The 18,631-nt window shown below is 45.9% G+C and overlaps 1 protein-coding gene across 2 annotated transcripts in view; it reads left to right on the top strand.

The window, feature by feature from the left end:
• zdhhc17 (zinc finger DHHC-type palmitoyltransferase 17) overlaps positions 1 to 18,631 on the top strand; it is a 46,157-nt gene that overhangs the window by 13,511 nt on the left and 14,015 nt on the right. For both annotated transcript variants that reach the window (XM_042317077.1, XM_042317078.1), the window contains 8 exons: positions 4,133 to 4,255; positions 5,840 to 5,917; positions 6,898 to 7,042; positions 8,314 to 8,378; positions 9,561 to 9,723; positions 11,277 to 11,402; positions 13,499 to 13,641; positions 18,410 to 18,510. In XM_042317077.1, the coding sequence (XP_042173011.1) occupies positions 4,133 to 4,255; positions 5,840 to 5,917; positions 6,898 to 7,042; positions 8,314 to 8,378; positions 9,561 to 9,723; positions 11,277 to 11,402; positions 13,499 to 13,641; positions 18,410 to 18,510 (944 nt within the window). The remainder of the gene's footprint in view (positions 1 to 4,132; positions 4,256 to 5,839; positions 5,918 to 6,897; positions 7,043 to 8,313; positions 8,379 to 9,560; positions 9,724 to 11,276; positions 11,403 to 13,498; positions 13,642 to 18,409; positions 18,511 to 18,631) is intronic.

Here is an 18,631-nt window from a genome sequence, read left to right as displayed (position 1 = left end):
CTTGTTCTGGCATCGTCAGGACCAGATATATATCAGCTAGTCTGCACTACCTGTGATTTCCCTTCCCCCATGAATGTGTTCACATGGTATTATGAAACGTTCCTTCCCCTATGATCCAGACCAATGGTGAATGACCACAGTTCCTTCAAAGTATTCACACCCATTGACTTTTTACACATGTTGTTACAGCCTGAATTTAAAATGGATTCAAATGAGTTTTTTGTCACACACAATACCCCATAATGTCAGTGGAATTTTGTTTTCAGATGTTTTACAAATTAATAAAAAATGAAAATCTGAATTGTCTTGAATCAATTTGTTATGGCAAGCCTAAATAGGTTCAGGAGTCAACATGTGCCCAACAAGTCCCATAATAAGTTGCATGGACTCACTCTGGGGGCAATAATAGTGTTTAAGCTACTTTTTGAATGACTACCTCCTCACTGTACTCCCCACAGACACACTTGTCTATAAGGTCCCCCAGTCAAGCAGTGAATATCAAAAATCGATTCAAACAGAAAGACCAGGGAGGTTTTACAATGTTTCGCAAAGAAGGGCACCTCAAACACAGACATTGAATATCCCTTTGAGTATGGTGAAGTAATTAATTAGACTTTGGATGGGGTATCTACACCCTGTCACCTCAAAGATACAGGTGTCCTTCCTAACTCAGTTGCCGGAGAAGAAAATCCGCTCAGGAATTTCACCATGACACCGTACCCAAACCGGCCATCGTGCGCCAATTGATTTTGTCCCCCCACACCAAACGAGATCATGACACGCAGGTTAAAATATCAAAACAAACTCTGAACCAATTATTTTAATTTCGGGGACAGGTCTAAAAGCATTAAACAATTATGGCAACATAGCTAGCTAGCTTGTCCTGGGATATAAACATTGAGTTATTATTTTACCTGAAATGCACAAGGTCCTTCTCCGACAATTAATCCACACATAAAACAGTGAACCGAATCGTTTCCAAATCAAATGTTATTGGTCACAAACACATGGTTAGCAGATGTTAATGCGAGTGTAGCGAAATGCTTGTGCTTCTAGTTCTGACCGTGCAGTAATATCTAACAACTTCACAACTACCTTATACACACACAAGTGTAAAGGAATGAATAAGAATATGTACATATAAATATATGGATGAGCGATGGCCGAACGACATAGGCGAGATGCAGTAGATACATATGAGATGAGTAATGTAGGGTATGTAAACATTATATAAAGTGGCATTTTTAAAGTAACTAGTGATACATTTATTACATCCAATTTTTAATTATTAATGTGGCTAGAGATGAGTCAGTATGTTGGCAGCAGCCACTCAATGTTAGTGGTGGCTGTTTAACAGTCTGATGGCCTTGAGATAGAAGCTGTTTTTCAGTCTCTCGGTCCCTGCTTTGATGCACCTGTACTGACCTCGCCTTCTGGATGTTCGCGGGGTGAACAGGCAGTGGCTCGGGTGGTTGTTGTCCTTGATGATCTTTATGTCCTTCCTGTGACATTGGGTGGTGGAGCAGCCCCTTATCCACATCAACGGGACAGTAGTGGAGAAGGTGGAACGTTTTAAGTTCCTCTTCTTGTCATGTCTCCTCCTTCCAGGCTTTTTCTTCTTTGGACTTTATATGGCGATCGGCATCTGAACTTTCATAGTATTACCATGACGACCGACGAACTCAGTTGTCTTTCAATCACCCACGTGGGTATAACCAATGAGGAAATGGCACGTGGGTATCTGCTTCTATAAACCAATGAGGAGATGAGAGAGGCAGGACTAGCACCGTGATCAGCGTCACAAATATAACTGACTTGAAAGGAATTTTATCATATCTGTACATTATAGGAACACCTGTAATTACAAAAGTACAATGATTTAATGTTTTGCTTTAGCTTGAGATTAATAATCAGTGGTAGAGACGTAAAGTGCACAAAGAGGTGAACTGTACAAAAATCAGATGTCTGTGTTGAAAATATACGTTCAGTTTCTGTTGATACTATGTTCCAGTCTTACTTCTGCTGGCACATGATAGTAACAGGAGGAAGAAGGATTGGGAAACTAACTGCAAATAACAATAAGCTGAACAACTCCTAGCAGAGACATCTTTGTATTAGCAACTATTAATTCTGAGTTTATTTGGTATTAAAGTTAAGGGACATCACCCTGGGCGGGGTGATCCTCAGTAGGGGATAAAAAGGGAAAACACCATATTTTGTACTGAGTGTGTTACTTGCAAATGACTAAGTGTATACTCCAAATGACTAAGTGTATACTCCAAATGACTAAGTGTATACTCCAAATGACTAAGTGTATACTTCCAAATGACTAAGTGTATACTCCAAATGACTAAGTGTATACTCCAAATGACTAAGTGTATACTTGCAAATGACTAAGTGTATACTTGCAAATGACTAAGTGTATACTGCAAATGACTAAGTGTACTCCAAATGACTAAGTGTATACTCCAAATGACTAAGTGTATACTCCAAATGACTAAGTGTATACTCCAAATGACTAAGTGTATACTCCAAAGACGTTTCCTGTGGTCACTTGTATAACAGGGCATAATTCTCTTACAACGCTCATTGGCACTTGCGAGCAGTGTGGGTGCAATAATTGAATAACACGTATGTTTATGTCCTGAGGTGCTGACCTATTTCACCCTCGACAACAACTGTGATTATTATTATTTGACCCTGCTGGTCATTTATGAACATTTGAACATCTTGGCCATGTTCTGTTAAAATCTCTAGCCGGCACAGCCAGAAGAGGACTGGTTCCTAGCTTGGTTCCTCTCTTCCTAGGTTTTGGCCTTTCTAGAGAGTTTTTCCTAGCCACCGTGCTTCTACACCTGCATTGCTTGCTGTTTGGGGTTTTAGGCTGGGTTCTGTACAGCACTTTGAGATATCAGCTGATGTAAGAAGGGCTATATAAATACATTTGATTTACATGTATTTTGCAAGTGGTGAGTGGTGTCGTCAGCATGTGAGGCCAATGGTGACTTTATAACAGTTAGACTTTAATGGCTGTGATCAGAGAACTGAGGATGGATCAACAACATTGTAGTTACTCTACAATTCTAACCTCATTGACAGAGGAAAAAGGAAGCCTGTACAGAATACCAATATTCCAAAACATGCATCCTGTTTTGCAACGAGGCACTAAAGTAATACTGCAACAAAAAAAATGACAAAGGAACTTTCTGGCCTGAAATATAAAGTCCCGGAACACATTACTAAGTACAACTCTCCACATTTTCAAGCATTGTGGTGGCTGCATCATGTTATGGGTATGCTTGTAATTGTTAAGGACTGGGGAGTTTTTCGGAATGGAGCTAAGCACAGGAAAAATCCTAGAGGAAAACCTGGTCTGCTTTCACACCAGATACTCAGAGATGAATTCACCTTTCAGCAGGACAATAACCTAGAACATAAGGCCAAATCTACACTGGATTTGCTTACCAAGAAGACCATGGATGTTCCTGAGTGGCCGAGTTACAGTTTTGACATAAATTTACTTGAAAATCGATGGCAAGACCTGAAAATGGTTGTCTAGCAATGATCAACAACCAACAATTTTTTTTAAAGAATAATGTGTACATGTTGCAAAATGTTGGTGTGGAAAGCTCTTAGAGACTTACCCAGAAAGACTCAGCTATAATTGCTGTCAGATGTGATTGAAACATGTATTGACTCAGGGGTGTGAATACTTATGTAAATTAGATATTTCTTTATTTCATATCAAATAAATTTGCATGCATTTATAAAAACATGTTTTCACTGTGTAAATGTGTGAGAAATCTATTTAATCCATTTTGAATTCAGTCTTACACAAGTCAAAGAATATGAATAGTTTCTGAAGGCACTGTATAAATATGTTGTCATGAATGTGAATACAGTGGAGACATAGGTCTAGGTTTCCCTCTGGAGTAGAATAGTCTGACTGACAAACAAAGAAGGCCTTGTGTTTCTTTTATTGAAGAAGAAGAAGAACCTAAATCAAGATGCTTCATCCTCCTGATATGTGCTCTGTTAAGGACAGAAAAGGCCGTTATGACAAGGGATACTGTTGTGGGTAAAGCGTGTGTGTGTTGACCCTATGCTAACCTTGTCTACCTACATTCTCCAGGTATGGGATCTTTGAGCGCTGCAGAGAGCTGGTGGAGGCAGGCTATGACGTTCAGCAGCCGGATAAAGAGAACGTCACACTCCTGCACTGGGCCGCCATCAACAATAGAATAGACTTGGTCAAGTGAGTGAGACACACACAGACCTCGCACTCACACACCTCAGTCACATACACACACAGACCTCACACTCACACACCTCAGTCATATACACACACAGACCTCACACTCACACACCTCAGTCACATACACACAGACCTCACACTCACACACCTCAGTCACATACACACACAGGCCTCACACTCACACACCTCAGTCACATACACACAGACCTCACACTCACACACCTCAGTCACATACACACACAGGCCTCACACTCACACACCTCAGTCACATACACACACAGGCCTCACACTCACACACCTCAGTCACATACACACACAGGCCTCACACTGAATAACCCAATGCCCTTGACCTCCTCTCACTATTCAGCTGTCTTACATGTGAGTTGCAGTAAACCTACATGTACACGTGAAATGCTACTCCCAACACCCTCCTGTGGAATGTTTCTTATCAGACGGATTTCCCAGTCAGACTGGAACTCATGCACTGTCCTAGAACCCTAAACACACATACTCACACAGGACATAGTCCTGGAACCCTAAACTCACACAGGACGTAGTCCCGGAACCCTAAACTCACACAGGATGTAGTCCCGGAACCCTAAACTCACACAGGACGTAGTCCCGGAACCCTAAACTCACACAGGACGTAGTCCCGGAACCCGAAACTCACACAGGACGTAGTCCCGGAACCCGAAACTCACACAGGACGTAGTCCCGGAACCCGAAACTCACACAGGACGTAGTCCCGGAACCCGAAACTCACACAGGACGTAGTCCCGGAACCCGAAACTCACACAGGACGTAGTCCCGGAACATTGCAGTGTGTTCTCTGGGTCATACGTTGGATTTATAAAGGTATGCATCACATTGTATGTGTAGAGACGGCGTGACAGAAATGGTAGCAGAAGGTGAATGTTGAACTTTTGTTGTGATCCTGTGGACCGTTTTGCACCATGACGCTGTCGGTGTGATGGAGACTCATACTCACACAGGACAAAGGCCGGCATTGGTCCTATACATTAGTGCAAACATTTTGCAACAGAAAATTAGTTTCTTATTGGACTAGTTCAGTTAGTCCCTCCCTGTTAGCTTCTGTTTGGTCCCTGGTGAAGAGAACCCAGGTGTGAGTGAATGCAGCCATCCTACTGTGCTGTGTTTACCATTGTGGTGCAGAGGGGTGTCGTGGTGCAGAGGGGTGTCGTGGTGCAGAGGGGTGTCGTGGTGCAGAGGGGTGTCGTGGTGCAGAGGGGTGTCGTGGTGCAGTACACACACTGTACAGTACAGAAACACTGCCAGAACCATGGTCTCTCTGTATAAGAATAGAATCCCAAACCATTCTAATACAACATAGCAGGAAGGAGAGAACAAGTTCCTGGATGTCTGCTAAGGTCTGAGCCATCCGTTCCATTGGAAGGCAGACACCCTCTTAAAACGCCATATTGCTGGAGATCCTGAGGCAATAAAACTGAATTGGTTCATCTGTTTTATCTCACTGCATCAACAATCTAATCTTTTCACCACCTGTAGTTGAGTGAGTGAGTGAGTGAGTGCTAAATGTATTTGTGACTCTGCCGCTGTGTGTAGGTACTACATATCAAAGGGGGCGATGGTGGACCAGTTGGGAGGTGACCTCAACTCCACACCACTGCATTGGGCCACAAGGTAAGAGTAACAACAATGAGGCATTAACAGACTCTGGTTCAGTCTGCTTTCCAGGACCAAGCTTGTCCAGCAGTCCCAAAACATTAGGTCCTGTTGGAAATGCTGATCTGTAGATATGACCATCTAGAGAGAAAGGTTATATACTGTACAAAGGAGAGGTGTTGTTTCCAGTGGACTCTCTCCTTTCCCCTGTGTGGGTGTCATAGGCCGTGTTTCTGCTGAAGTCCTTTCCCCCCCGAGTCACATGAGACCTTCAGGCTTGTATGAAGTCCCAATACTGCCTGTCCTCACCCCTGTCAAAGAGCTTTCTACTGCATTATTCATATGATCAGCAGGGGGCAACCATCCCTAGCCGGGGGCCTGATACCTAGCCAGGCCTCACGGCTTTGTCGGCAGCCCCCCTCCCTGCTAGTGACCTTTCACAGTAGATGGGAGTGGAGCCCATCTGTCGGGTCACTGACACTTTCTATATGAGATTTATGTGTAGTATTGTGAATATAAGGACGTAATTACAATGTTGTTGAGGATTGTGTTTGGTTAAGTATCTAGTGCATCAATCTTCTTATTAAACATCTCTCAATTGGATGTGGTGTCTGTTTCATTTCTATGATATTTTATTCATTTAACAGACACTCTTATCCAGAGCGACTTACAGGAGCATTTAGGGTTCAGTGCCTTGCTCAAGGACACATGGACAGACTTCACCTAGTCAGCTCGGCGATTCAAACCATTTCCTACCTACAAAACCCCCAGAGACTTTACATGTAGTTATTATTGGTGCAATCTGTCATGTCCATTCCTGCTGTTAATAATGGGGTGTTATTAAGGGGGGTTGGCTAGTTTCTTCTGTGCTGCAGATGAAAGTTACAGATTGATCCTTTAAACAAAACAAAACCCAGAAACATGTCTAAATGCTAATATCACGTAATACCAGTTAGTTCTTGTGCTCATCAACATAATGATGTTGTGTGTGTCCACAGACAGGGCCACCTCTCCATGGTGGTACAGCTGCTGAAGTATGGGTCCGACCCCTCGCTCATCGACGGAGAGGGCTGCAGCTGTGTCCACCTGGCTGCCCAGTTCGGACACACCTCCATCGTGGCCTACCTCATCGCCAAGGGACAGGTATGTCCCAATTGCAAATGAGCCCCTAACCCCTACTTCCTGTGTACTTGTGTAGATCTGAGAGGCTGATAGGTGGAAGCAATATTGTAAAAATCCTGCTTAGCCTTTTAGAGGGCATTGTGGAGATATTACCATAATTCTTAAACCTCTGAAATCCTCTCAGATCTCCACAAGTGGTTAGGGGTCATGCAGCGCGCGTCCATTAGATTTACTGTGACGTCACCCCTGTGTTATATTTATTCTGATCGCAGCAGAACTGAAACAGTTTTTCATTTTAAAGCTTTTCTCGCTCATTCAAATCTCAGGAGATGTTGTTGTCGGCCACCAGGGGCGCTGTTTCATTAGTTTCCCACCACCTGGGGGGCGTTGTTTCATTAGTTTCCCACCACCTGGGGGGCGTTGTTTCATTAGTTTCCCACCACCTGGGGGGCGTTGTTTCATTAGTTTCCCACCACCTGGGGGCGTTGTTGTTTCATTAGTTTCCCACCACCTGGGGGGGGCGTTGTTTCATTAGTTTCCCACCACCTGGGGGCGTTGTTTCATTAGTTTCCCACCACCTGGGGGCGTTGTTTCATTAGTTTCCCACCACCTGGGGGCGTTGTTTCATTAGTTTCCCACCACCTGGGGGCGTTGTTTCATTAGTTTCCCACCACCTGGGGGCGTTGTTAGTTTCCCACCACCTGGGGGCGTTGTTTCATTAGTTTCCCACCACCTGGGGGCGTTGTTTCATTAGTTTCCCACCACCTGGGGGGCGTTGTTTCATTAGTTTCCCACCACCTGGGGGGCGTTGTTTCATTAGTTTCCCACCACCTGGGGGGCGTTGTTTCATTAGTTTCCCACCACCTGGGCGGCAGGGTAGCCTAGTGGTTAGAGCGTTGGACAAGTAACTGGACGGTTGCAAGTTCAAACCCCCGAGCTGACAAGGTACAAATCTGTCGTTCTGCCCCTGAACAGGCAGTTAACCCACTGTTCCTAGGCCATCATTGAAAATAAGAATTTGTTCTTAACTGACTTGCCTAGTGAAATTAAGGTAAAAAAAAAAAAATTTAGAACGGGGGCGTTGTTTCATTCGTTTCCCACCACCAGGAGGTGTTGTTTCATTAGTTTTCAAAACCTGCATTCCACATTGTCAGCCCTGCCAGGTTTTTCCTGGAACTGTTCAGTAGCATCTTCAAAGAAGTTCAAACATCTTCAAAGAAGCACAGTGTCGGTCTTCTCTGGGTTTATTGGGGGATTGTGACCAACTGCTCTTTCTCCCTCTCCTCCTATAGGATGTGGACATGATGGATCAGAATGGAATGACTCCCTTGATGTGGGCAGCTTACAGGACACACAGGTGTGTGTGTGTGTGTGTGTCATGCGTTCACCCATATCCTACTTACATCCTAGCCTTTCCCCATCTAGCCATAATACACCAAGTTCATTTAAACTCACAAAGCGGTCACACAAACGGAAATCCATGCCCATTTAGAAATGGACTGCCCATCTAGATACACAACGTTTAGAGATGGAATGCCCATCTAGATACACAACGTTTAGAGATGGAATGCCCATCTAGATACACAACGTTTAGAGATGGAATGCCCATCTAGATACACAACGTTTAGAGATGGAATGCCCATCTAGATACACAACGTTTAGAGATGGAATGCCCATCTAGATACACAACGTTTAGAGATGGAATGCCCATCTAGATACACAACGTTTAGAGATGGAATGCCCATCTAGATACACAACGTTTAGAGATGGAATGCCCATCTAGATACGCAACGTTTAGAGATGGAATGCCCACCTAGATACGCAACGTTTAGAGATGGAATGCCCATCTAGATACACAACGTTTAGATGATGGAATGCCCATCTAGATCTAGATGGAATGCCCACAGATACGTTTAGAGATGGAATGCCCATCTAGATACACAACGTTTAGAGATGGAATGCCCATCTAGATAATGCCCACAACGTTTAGAGATGGAATGCCCACCTAGATACACAACGTTTAGAGATGGAATGCCCACCTAGATACACAACGTTTAGAGATGGAATGCCCACCTAGATACACAACGTTTAGAGATGGAATGCCCACCTAGATACTGGAATGCCCACCTAGATACACAACGTTTAGAGATGGAATGCCCACCTAGATACGCAACGTTTAGAGATGGAATGCCCACCTAGATACGCAACGTTTAGAGATGGAATGCCCACCTAGATACGCAACGTTTAGAGATGGAATGCCCACCTAGATACGCAACGTTTAGAGATGGAATGCCCACCTAGATACGCAACGTTTAGAGATGGAATGCCCATCTAGATACGCAACGTTTAGAGATGGAATGCCCATCTAGATACACAACATTCAGACATGGATAACAGACAGATAACAGACTGATACTAAAAGCACAAAGAAGAATGTGCAGTGGGCTAATATTTAAATAGCCACTAAACTTCAACTGTGTCTGTAATTCACAAATAGACCATAAAGGCTTTGCACTTGAACTTTGTCCCGTCCTAACAGCGTGGACCCCACCCGGCTACTGCTGACCTTCAACGTGTCGGTCAACCTGGGTGACAAGTACCACAAAAACACGGCTCTGCACTGGGCCGTGCTGGCCGGCAACACTACAGTCATCACCCTGCTGCTGGACTCCAACTCCAATGTGGACGCACAGAACATCAAGGTGAGGCGGCTGTGCAGCTGATCTTGGGACAGCTTTGTATCTCCCCCTAATTGTTAAGTTTAGGATCGAGGGAGGAGAAGCTGATCCTAGATCTGTACCTACTGGGAAATGTCACTCCAGAGCCAGGGTATGTTCCTGAAGGCCCAAATGTCTCCTACTAACCTCTGACCTGTAGCACATGCTTGTATCTGGTTAGCCTTTTAATAGCTGTCCTGTATCTGGTTAGCCTTTTAATAGCTGTCCTGTATCTGGTTAGCCTTTTAATAGCTGTCCTGTATCTGGTTAGCCTTTTAATAGCTGTCCTGTATCTGGTTAGCCTTTTAATAGCTGTCCTGACATAACTTGAAAGGTGGAGCATTATTATCCAGTGTGGCCAATTAGAATACCCAGATCACCACCACTGTTTAGTGTCCATCCTATGGTCTTTCTCCTATCCTACTGTTTAGTGTCCATTCTTTCTTCTATTCTACTGTTTAGTGTCCATCCTATGGTCTTTCTCCTATCCTACTGTTTAGTGTCCATTCTTTCTCCTATTCTACTGTTTAGTGTCCATCCTATGGTCTTTCTCCTATTCTACTGTTTAGTGTCCATCCTATGGTCTTTCTCCTATCCTACTGTTTAGTGTCCATTCTTTCTTCTATTCTACTGTTTAGTGTCCATCCTATGGTCTTTCTCCTATCCTACTGTTTAGTGTCCATTCTTTCTCCTATTCTACTGTTTAGTGTCCATCCTATGGTCTTTCTCCTATTCTACTGTTTAGTGTCCATCCTATGGTCTTTCTCCTATCCTACTGTTTAGTGTCCATTCTTTCTTCTATTCTACTGTTTAGTGTCCATCCTATGGTCTTTCTCCTATCCTACTGTTTAGTGTCCATTCTTTCTTCTATTCTACTGTTTAGTGTCCATCCTATGGTCTTTCTCCTATCCTACTGTTTAGTGTCCATCCTTTCTCCTATTCTACTGTTTAGTGTCCATCCTATGGTCTTTCTCCTATCCTACTGTTTAGTGTCCATCCTATGGTCTTTCTCCTATCCTACTGTTTAGTGTCCATCCTATGGTCTTTCTCCTATCCTACTGTTTAGTGTCCATCCTTTCTCCTATCCTACTGTTTAGTGTCCATTCTTTCTCCTATCCTACTGTTTAGTGTCCATCCTATGGTCTTTCTCCTATCCTACTGTTTAGTGTCCATCCTTTCTCCTATCCTACTGTTTAGTGTCCATCCTTTCTCCTATCTTACTGTTTAGTGTCCATCCTTTCTCCTATCCTACTGTTTAGTGTCCATCCTTTCTCCTATCCTACTGTTTAGTGTCCATCCTTTCTCCTATCCTACTGTTTAGTGTCCATCCTTTCTCCTATCCTACTGTTTAGTGTCCATCCTTTCTCCTATCCTACTGTTTAGTGTCCATTCTTTGTTCCTGTGTCCTCAGCTGTCCTATGATCTGGTACTACCTAGCTGTCTGAATTAGGCTCTCTCTGTGTTGGATTGTTACCGTGGTGATTAGCTGGTTTGTTACCGTGGTGATCCTCTGGCTGTATTCCTCTGTATTCCTCCAGGGTGAGACGCCGCTGGACCTGGCCAAGCAGAGGAAAAACGTCTGGATGGTCAACCATTTACAGGAGGCTCGGCAGGCCAAGGGTTACGACAGTCCTGGCTACCTGAAGAAGCTGAAGATGGACAAGGTAGAGACCAGGGAGGAGACTGAGTGGACATACACAAGCATGCAGGCTCACGCACTCACTCAGACACACATACACTTATTTGTGTAAGCATGCAAGGCTATGTGTAACGCCACCATTGTCCCTCTGTCTCTAAAAAGCCTTCCGCCACCTGTCTTTCCAGCCAGCAATCCCAGACCCTAAAAAGAGCACCTTCAGGCCTAGTTGCTGCCCTGTTGTTGACGTGAGACAGACAGACCAAATCTAACACTCTATTCAGAACTTCTCTGGCCTCTGTCTTGAAGTAATTGCCCATCCAAGGTAGTGATTTCTTGGAGTCTGAGGAATCGAGCCGTTTTTCTGTACGGACAGACATGAGGATTATGTCAAGACCCTAATCATGGCGGAAGGAGAATTTGCCCCTAGACGGTGATCTTGGGTCAGATCAGCATTTTCTCCACTAATAGTTAAGGTTGGGTTTGGGGGAATGGAAGCTGATCCTAGATCTGTACTTCACCCCAGAGCCCTAATCAGTCTCTCCAAGTCAAGTGATCTAACCACCCCTGCTCGTTGGGACAGGAGGAGCACAAAGCACCAATTAGTTACGCTTATATCTTGTGTTTTTCAAAGTTTTGCTTCTTGACTTTGCATTTCTGTTGTCTTTCAAATTCATACGCTGTCGCACTGGATGGTGTAGGTTGTCAAGGTACATCTTTAGATAGCACTCCATAGGGAGGCCCCATTAGCTACTGTCACGCTATGACACTAGTCACCCAGCCATGCTCTGACACTAGTCACCCAGCCACGCTCTGGCACTAGTCACCCAGCCACGCTCTGGCACTAGTCACCCAGCCACGCTCTGGCACTAGTCACCCAGCCACGCTCTGGCACTAGTCACCCAGCCACGCTCTGGCACTAGTCACCCAGCCACGCTCTGGCACTAGTCACCCAGCCACGCTCTGGCACTAGTCACCCAGCCACGCTCTGGCACTAGTCACCCAGCCACGCTCTGGCACTAGTCACCCAGCCACGCTCTGGCACTAGTCACCCAGCCACGCTCTGGCACTAGTCACCCAGCCACGCTCTGGCACTAGTCACCCAGCCACGCTCTGGCACTAGTCACCCAGCCACGCTCTGGCACTAGTCACCCAGCCACGCTCTGGCACTAGTCACCCAGCCACGCTCTGGCACTAGTCACCCAGCCACGCTCTGGCACTAGTCACCCAGCCACGCTCTGGCACTAGTCACCCAGCCACGCTCTGGCACTAGTCAGCCACAGCCACGCTCTGGCACTAGTCACCCAGCCACGCTCTGACACTAGTCACCCAGCCACGCTCTGACACTAGTCACCCAGCCACGCTCTGGCACTAGTCACCCAGCCACGCTCTGACACGTCACCCAGCCACTCTGACACTAGTCACCCAGCCACGCTCTGACACTAGTCACCCAGCCACGCTCTGACACTAGTCACCCAGCCACGCTCTGACACTAGTCACCCAGCCACGCTCTGACACTAGTCACCCAGCCACGCCACTCTGACACTAGTCACCCAGCCACGCTCTGACACTAGTCACCCAGCCACGCTCTGACACTAGTCACCCAGCCACGCTCTGACACTAGTCACCCAGCCACGCTCTGACACTAGTCACCCAGCCACGCTCTGACACTAGTCACCCAGCCACGCTCTGACACTAGTCACCCAGCCACGCTCTGACACTAGTCACCCAGCCACGCTCTGACACTAGTCACCCAGCCACGCTCTGACACTAGTCACCCAGCCACGCTGACACTGACACCACTCTGACACTAGTCACCCAGCCACGACACTCTGACACTAGTCACCCAGCCACGCTCTGACACTAGTCACCCAGCCACTCTGACACTAGTCACCCAGCCACGCTCTGACACTAGTCACCCAGCCACTCTGACACTAGTCACCCACTAGTTACCTGATGTATCACCTGTTGTACTCTGCACGTGTCAAATGAAATGTGATTTGATTTGACACTATTGTTTATGTAATAAGGTTACACAGTCTACAGTGCATCGCTGCCTTCCTGTTTAACCTCTCCTCCTCTTCCTCTCATCCTTCCCTCCCTCTATCTCTGGTCCTCTCCCAGGAGTTCAGACAGAAGATAATGTTGGGGACCCCCTTCCTGGTGATCTGGCTAGTGGGCTTCATCGCTGACCTGGACATCGACTCCTGGCTCCTCAAGGGCCTCATGTACTGTGGCGTGTGGGTCACTGTGCAGTTCCTCTCCAAGTACGTCACACACCACACATCCCAACTGGTGAAGACTGGGTTTATTTCTCTGTAAACCTGAGACATCCCAGTAGGTTAGGGCTGGGTTTATTTCTCTGTAAACCTGAGACATCCCAACAGGTTAGGGCTGGGTTTATTTCTCTGTAAACCTGAGACATCCCAGTAGGTTAGGGCTGGGTTTATTTCTCTGTAAACCTGAGACATCCCAGCCAGGTTAGGGCTGGGTTTATTTCTCTGTAAACCTGAGACATCCCAACAGGTTAGGGCTGGGTTTATTTCTCTGTAAACCTGAGACATCCCAGCAGGTTAGGGCTGGGTTTATTTCTCTGTAAACCTGAGACATCCCAGCAGGTTAGGGCTGGGTTTATTTCTCTGTAAACCTGAGACCCATCTGGGTTTAGTCAGGTCTGTAGGGCTGGCCACGTTTATTTCTCTGTAAACCTGAGACATCCCAGCCAGGTTAGGGCTGGGTTTATTTCTCTGTAAACCTGAGACATCCCAACAGGTTAGGGCTGGGTTTATTTCTCTGTAAACCTGAGACATCCCAGCAGGTTAGGGCTGGGTTTATTTCTCTGTAAACCTGAGACATCCCAGCCAGGTTAGGGCTGGGTTTCTTTCTCTGTAAACCTGAGACATCCCAGCCAGGTAGGTTAGGGCTGGGTTTATTTCTCTGTAAACCTGAGACATCCCAGCCAGGTTAGGGCTGGGTTTATTTCTCTGTAAACCTATTTCTCTCTGTAAACCTGAGACATCCCAGTAGGTTAGGGCTGGGTTTATTTCTCTGTAAACCTGAGACATCCCAGCAGGTTAGGGCTGGGTTTATTTCTCTGTAAACCTGAGACATCCCAGCAGGTTAGGGCTGGGTTTATTTCTCTGTAAACCTGAGACATCCCAGCAGGTTAGGGCTGGGTTTATTTCTCTGTAAACCTGAGACATCCCAGCAGGTTAGGGCTCTGGGCCAGGTTTATTTCTCTGTAAACCTGAGACATCCCAGTAGGTTAGGGCTGGGTTTATTTCTCTGTAAACCTGAGACATCCCAGTAGGTTAGGGCTGGGTTTATTTCTCTGTAAACCTGAGACATCCCAACAGGTTAGGGCTGGGTTTATTTCTCTGTAAACCTGAGACATCCCAACAGGTTAGGGCTGGGTTTATTTCTCTGTAAACCTGAGACATCCCAGTAGGTTAGGGCTGGGTTTATTTCTCTGTAAACCTGAGACATCCCAGTAGGTTAGGGCTGGGTTTATTTCTCTGTAAACCTGAGACATCCCAACAGGTTAGGGCTGGGTTTATTTCTCTGTAAACCTGAGACATCCCAGTAGGTTAGTGCTGGGTTTATTTCTCTGTAAACCTGAGACATCCCAGTAGGTTAGGGCTGGGTTTATTTCTCTGTAAACCTGAGACATCCCAGTAGGTTAGGGCTGGGTTTATTTCTCTGTAAACCTGAGACATCCCAACAGGTTAGGGCTGGGTTTATTTCTCTGTAAACCTGAGACATCCCAACAGGTTAGGGCTGGGTTTATTTCTCTGTAAACCTGAGACATCCCAACAGGTTAGGGCTGGGTTTATTTCTCTGTAAACCTGAGACATCCCAGCAGGTTAGGGCTGGGTTTATTTCTCTGTAAACCTGAGACATCCCAACAGGTTAGGGCTGGGTTTATTTCTCTGTAAACCTGAGACATCCCAGCAGGTTAGGGCTGGGTTTATTTCTCTGTAAACCTGAGACATCCCAGTACAGGTTAGGGCTGGGTTTATTTCTCTGTAACATCCCAGAGGTTACATCCCTGAGACATCCCAGGTTAGCTGGGTTTATTTCTCTGTAAACCTGAGACATCCCAACAGGTTAGGGCTGGGTTTATTTCTCTGTAAACCTGAGACATCCCAGCAGGTTAGGGCTGGGTTTATTTCTCTGTAAACCTGAGACATCCCAGTAGGTTAGGGCTGGGTTTATTTCTCTGTAAACCTGAGACATCCCAGCAGGTTAGGGCTGGGTTTATTTCTCTGTAAACCTGAGACATCCCAGTAGGTTAGGGCTGGGTTTATTTCTCTGTAAACCTGAGACATCCCAGTAGGTTAGGGCTGGGTTTATTTCTCTGTAAACCTGAGACATCCCAGTGAGGTTATGGGTTTATTTCCCTGTAGGTTACATCCCAGGGTTAGGGCTGGGTTTATTTCTCTGTAAACCTGAGACATCCCAGTAGGTTAGGGCTGGGTTTATTTCTCTGTAAACCTGAGACATCCCAGTAGGTTAGGGCTGGGTTTATTTCTCTGTAAACCTGAGACATCCCAGTAGGTTAGGGCTGGGTTTATTTCTCTGTAAACCTGAGACATCCCAGTTTAGGGCTGGGTTTATTTCTCTGTAAACCTGAGACATCCCAGTAGGTTAGGGCTGGGTTTATTTCTCTGTAAACCTGAGACATCCCAACAGGTTAGGGCTGGGTTTATTTCTCTGTAAACCTGAGACATCCCAACAGGTTAGGGCTGGGTTTATTTCTCTGTAAACCTGAGACATCCCAGCAGGTTAGGGCTGGGTTTATTTCTCTGTAAACCTGAGACATCCCAGTAGGTTAGGGCTGGGTTTATTTCTCTGTAAACCTGAGACATCCCAGTAGGTTAGGGCTGGGTTTATTTCTCTGTAAACCTGAGACATCCCAACAGGTTAGGGCTGGGTTTATTTCTCTGTAAACCTGAGACATCCCAGTAGGTTAGGGCTGGGTTTATTTCTCTGTAAACCTGAGACATCCCAACAGGTTAGGGCTGGGTTTATTTCTCTGTAAACCTGAGACATCCCAACAGGTTAGGGCTGGGTTTATTTCTCTGTAAACCTGAGACATCCCAACAGGTTAGGGCTGGGTTTATTTCTCTGTAAACCTGAGACATCCCAACAGGTTAGGGCTGGGTTTATTTCTCTGTAAACCTGAGACATCCCAGTAGGTTAGGGCTGGGTTTATTTCTCTGTAAACCTGAGACATCCCAACAGGTTAGGGCTGGGTTTATTTCTCTGTAAACCTGAGACATCCCAGTAGGTTAGGGCTGGGTTTATTTCTCTGTAAACCTGAGACATCCCAACAGGTTAGGGCTGGGTTTATTTCTCTGTAAACCTGAGACATCCCAGTAGGTTAGGGCTGGGTTTATTTCTCTGTAAACCTGAGACATCCCAACAGGTTAGGGCTGGGTTTATTTCTCTGTAAACCTGAGACATCCCAGTAGGTTAGGGCTGGGTTTATTTCTCTGTAAACCTGAGACATCCCAGTAGGTTAGGGCTGGGTTTATTTCTCTGTAAACCTGAGACATCCCAACAGGTTAGGGCTGGGTTTATTTCTCTGTAAACCTGAGACATCCCAGTAGGTTAGGGCTGGGTTTATTTCTCTGTAAACCTGAGACATCCCAACAGGTTAGGGCTGGGTTTATTTCTCTGTAAACCTGAGACATCCCAACAGGTTAGGGCTGGGTTTATTTCTCTGTAAACCTGAGACATCCCAGTAGGTTAGGGCTGGGTTTATTTCTCTGTAAACCTGAGACATCCCAGTAGGTTAGGGCTGGGTTTATTTCTCTGTAAACCTGAGACATCCCAGTAGGTTAGGGCTGGGTTTATTTCTCTGTAAACCTGAGACATCCCAACAGGTTAGGGCTGGGTTTATTTCTCTGTAAACCTGAGACATCCCAACAGGTTAGGGCTGGGTTTATTTCTCTGTAAACCTGAGACATCCCAACAGGTTAGGGCTGGGTTTATTTCTCTGTAAACCTGAGACATCCCAGCAGGTTAGGGCTGGGTTTATTTCTCTGTAAACCTGAGACATCCCAGCAGGTTAGGGCTGGGTTTATTTCTCTGTAAACCTGAGACATCCCAGCAGGTTAGGGCTGGGTTTATTTCTCTGTAAACCTGAGACATCCCAGCAGGTTAGGGCTGGGTTTATTTCTCTGTAAACCTGAGACATCCCAACAGGTTAGGGCTGGGTTTATTTCTCTGTAAACCTGAGACATCCCAACAGGTTAGGGCTGGGTTTATTTCTCTGTAAACCTGAGACATCCCAGTAGGTTAGGGCTGGGTTTATTTCTCTGTAAACCTGAGACATCCCAGTAGGTTAGGGCTGGGTTTATTTCTCTGTAAACCTGAGACATCCCAGTAGGTTAGGGCTGGGTTTATTTCTCTGTAAACCTGAGACATCCCAACAGGTTAGGGCTGGGTTTATTTCTCTGTAAACCTGAGACATCCCAGTAGGTTAGGGCTGGGTTTATTTCTCTGTAAACCTGAGACATCCCAGTAGGTTAGGGCTGGGTTTATTTCTCTGTAAACCTGAGACATCCCAGTAGGTTAGGGCTGGGTTTATTTCTCTGTAAACCTGAGACATCCCAGTAGGTTAGGGCTGGGTTTATTTCTCTGTAAACCTGAGACATCCCAGCAGGTTAGGGCTGGGTTTATTTCTCTGTAAACCTGAGACATCCCAGTAGGTTAGGGCTGGGTTTATTTCTCTGTAAACCTGAGACATCCCAACAGGTTAGGGCTGGGTTTATTTCTCTGTAAACCTGAGACATCCCAAAAGGTTAGGGCTGGGTTTATTTCTCTGTAAACCTGAGACATCCCAACAGGTTAGGGCTGGGTTTATTTCTCTGTAAACCTGAGACATCCCAGCAGGTTAGGGCTGGGTTTATTTCTCTATCTGGTTGACTTTGATATGCAGCTCTAAGGGTTTTGTGGACTGTGAGATGTGATGTTGTTTACTGCTGAGTTCTAACAGTGATTGCCCCTCCCTCCGTCCCGCCTCCTCAGGTCTTTCTTTGACCACTCCATGCACAGCGCCCTGCCCCTGGGAATCTACCTGGCAACCAAGTTCTGGATGTACGTGACCTGGTTCTACTGGTTCTGGATTGATATCCTTTACAATAAGAGTCTCCTGGTTTCCTCTGCCTTTTCTCATTCCAACCATGATACATCAGTGAGCTGCTGTGCTGTACAAGGGCCTTTCGTTCACAGCGCCACCTGGCAAGACAG

The sequence above is a fragment of the Oncorhynchus tshawytscha genome, unplaced genomic scaffold (assembly GCF_018296145.1).
Source record: "Oncorhynchus tshawytscha isolate Ot180627B unplaced genomic scaffold, Otsh_v2.0 Un_contig_172_pilon_pilon, whole genome shotgun sequence".
NCBI classification, from domain to species: domain Eukaryota; kingdom Metazoa; phylum Chordata; class Actinopteri; order Salmoniformes; family Salmonidae; genus Oncorhynchus; species Oncorhynchus tshawytscha.
This window is presented reverse-complemented; position numbering and strand designations above follow the sequence as displayed.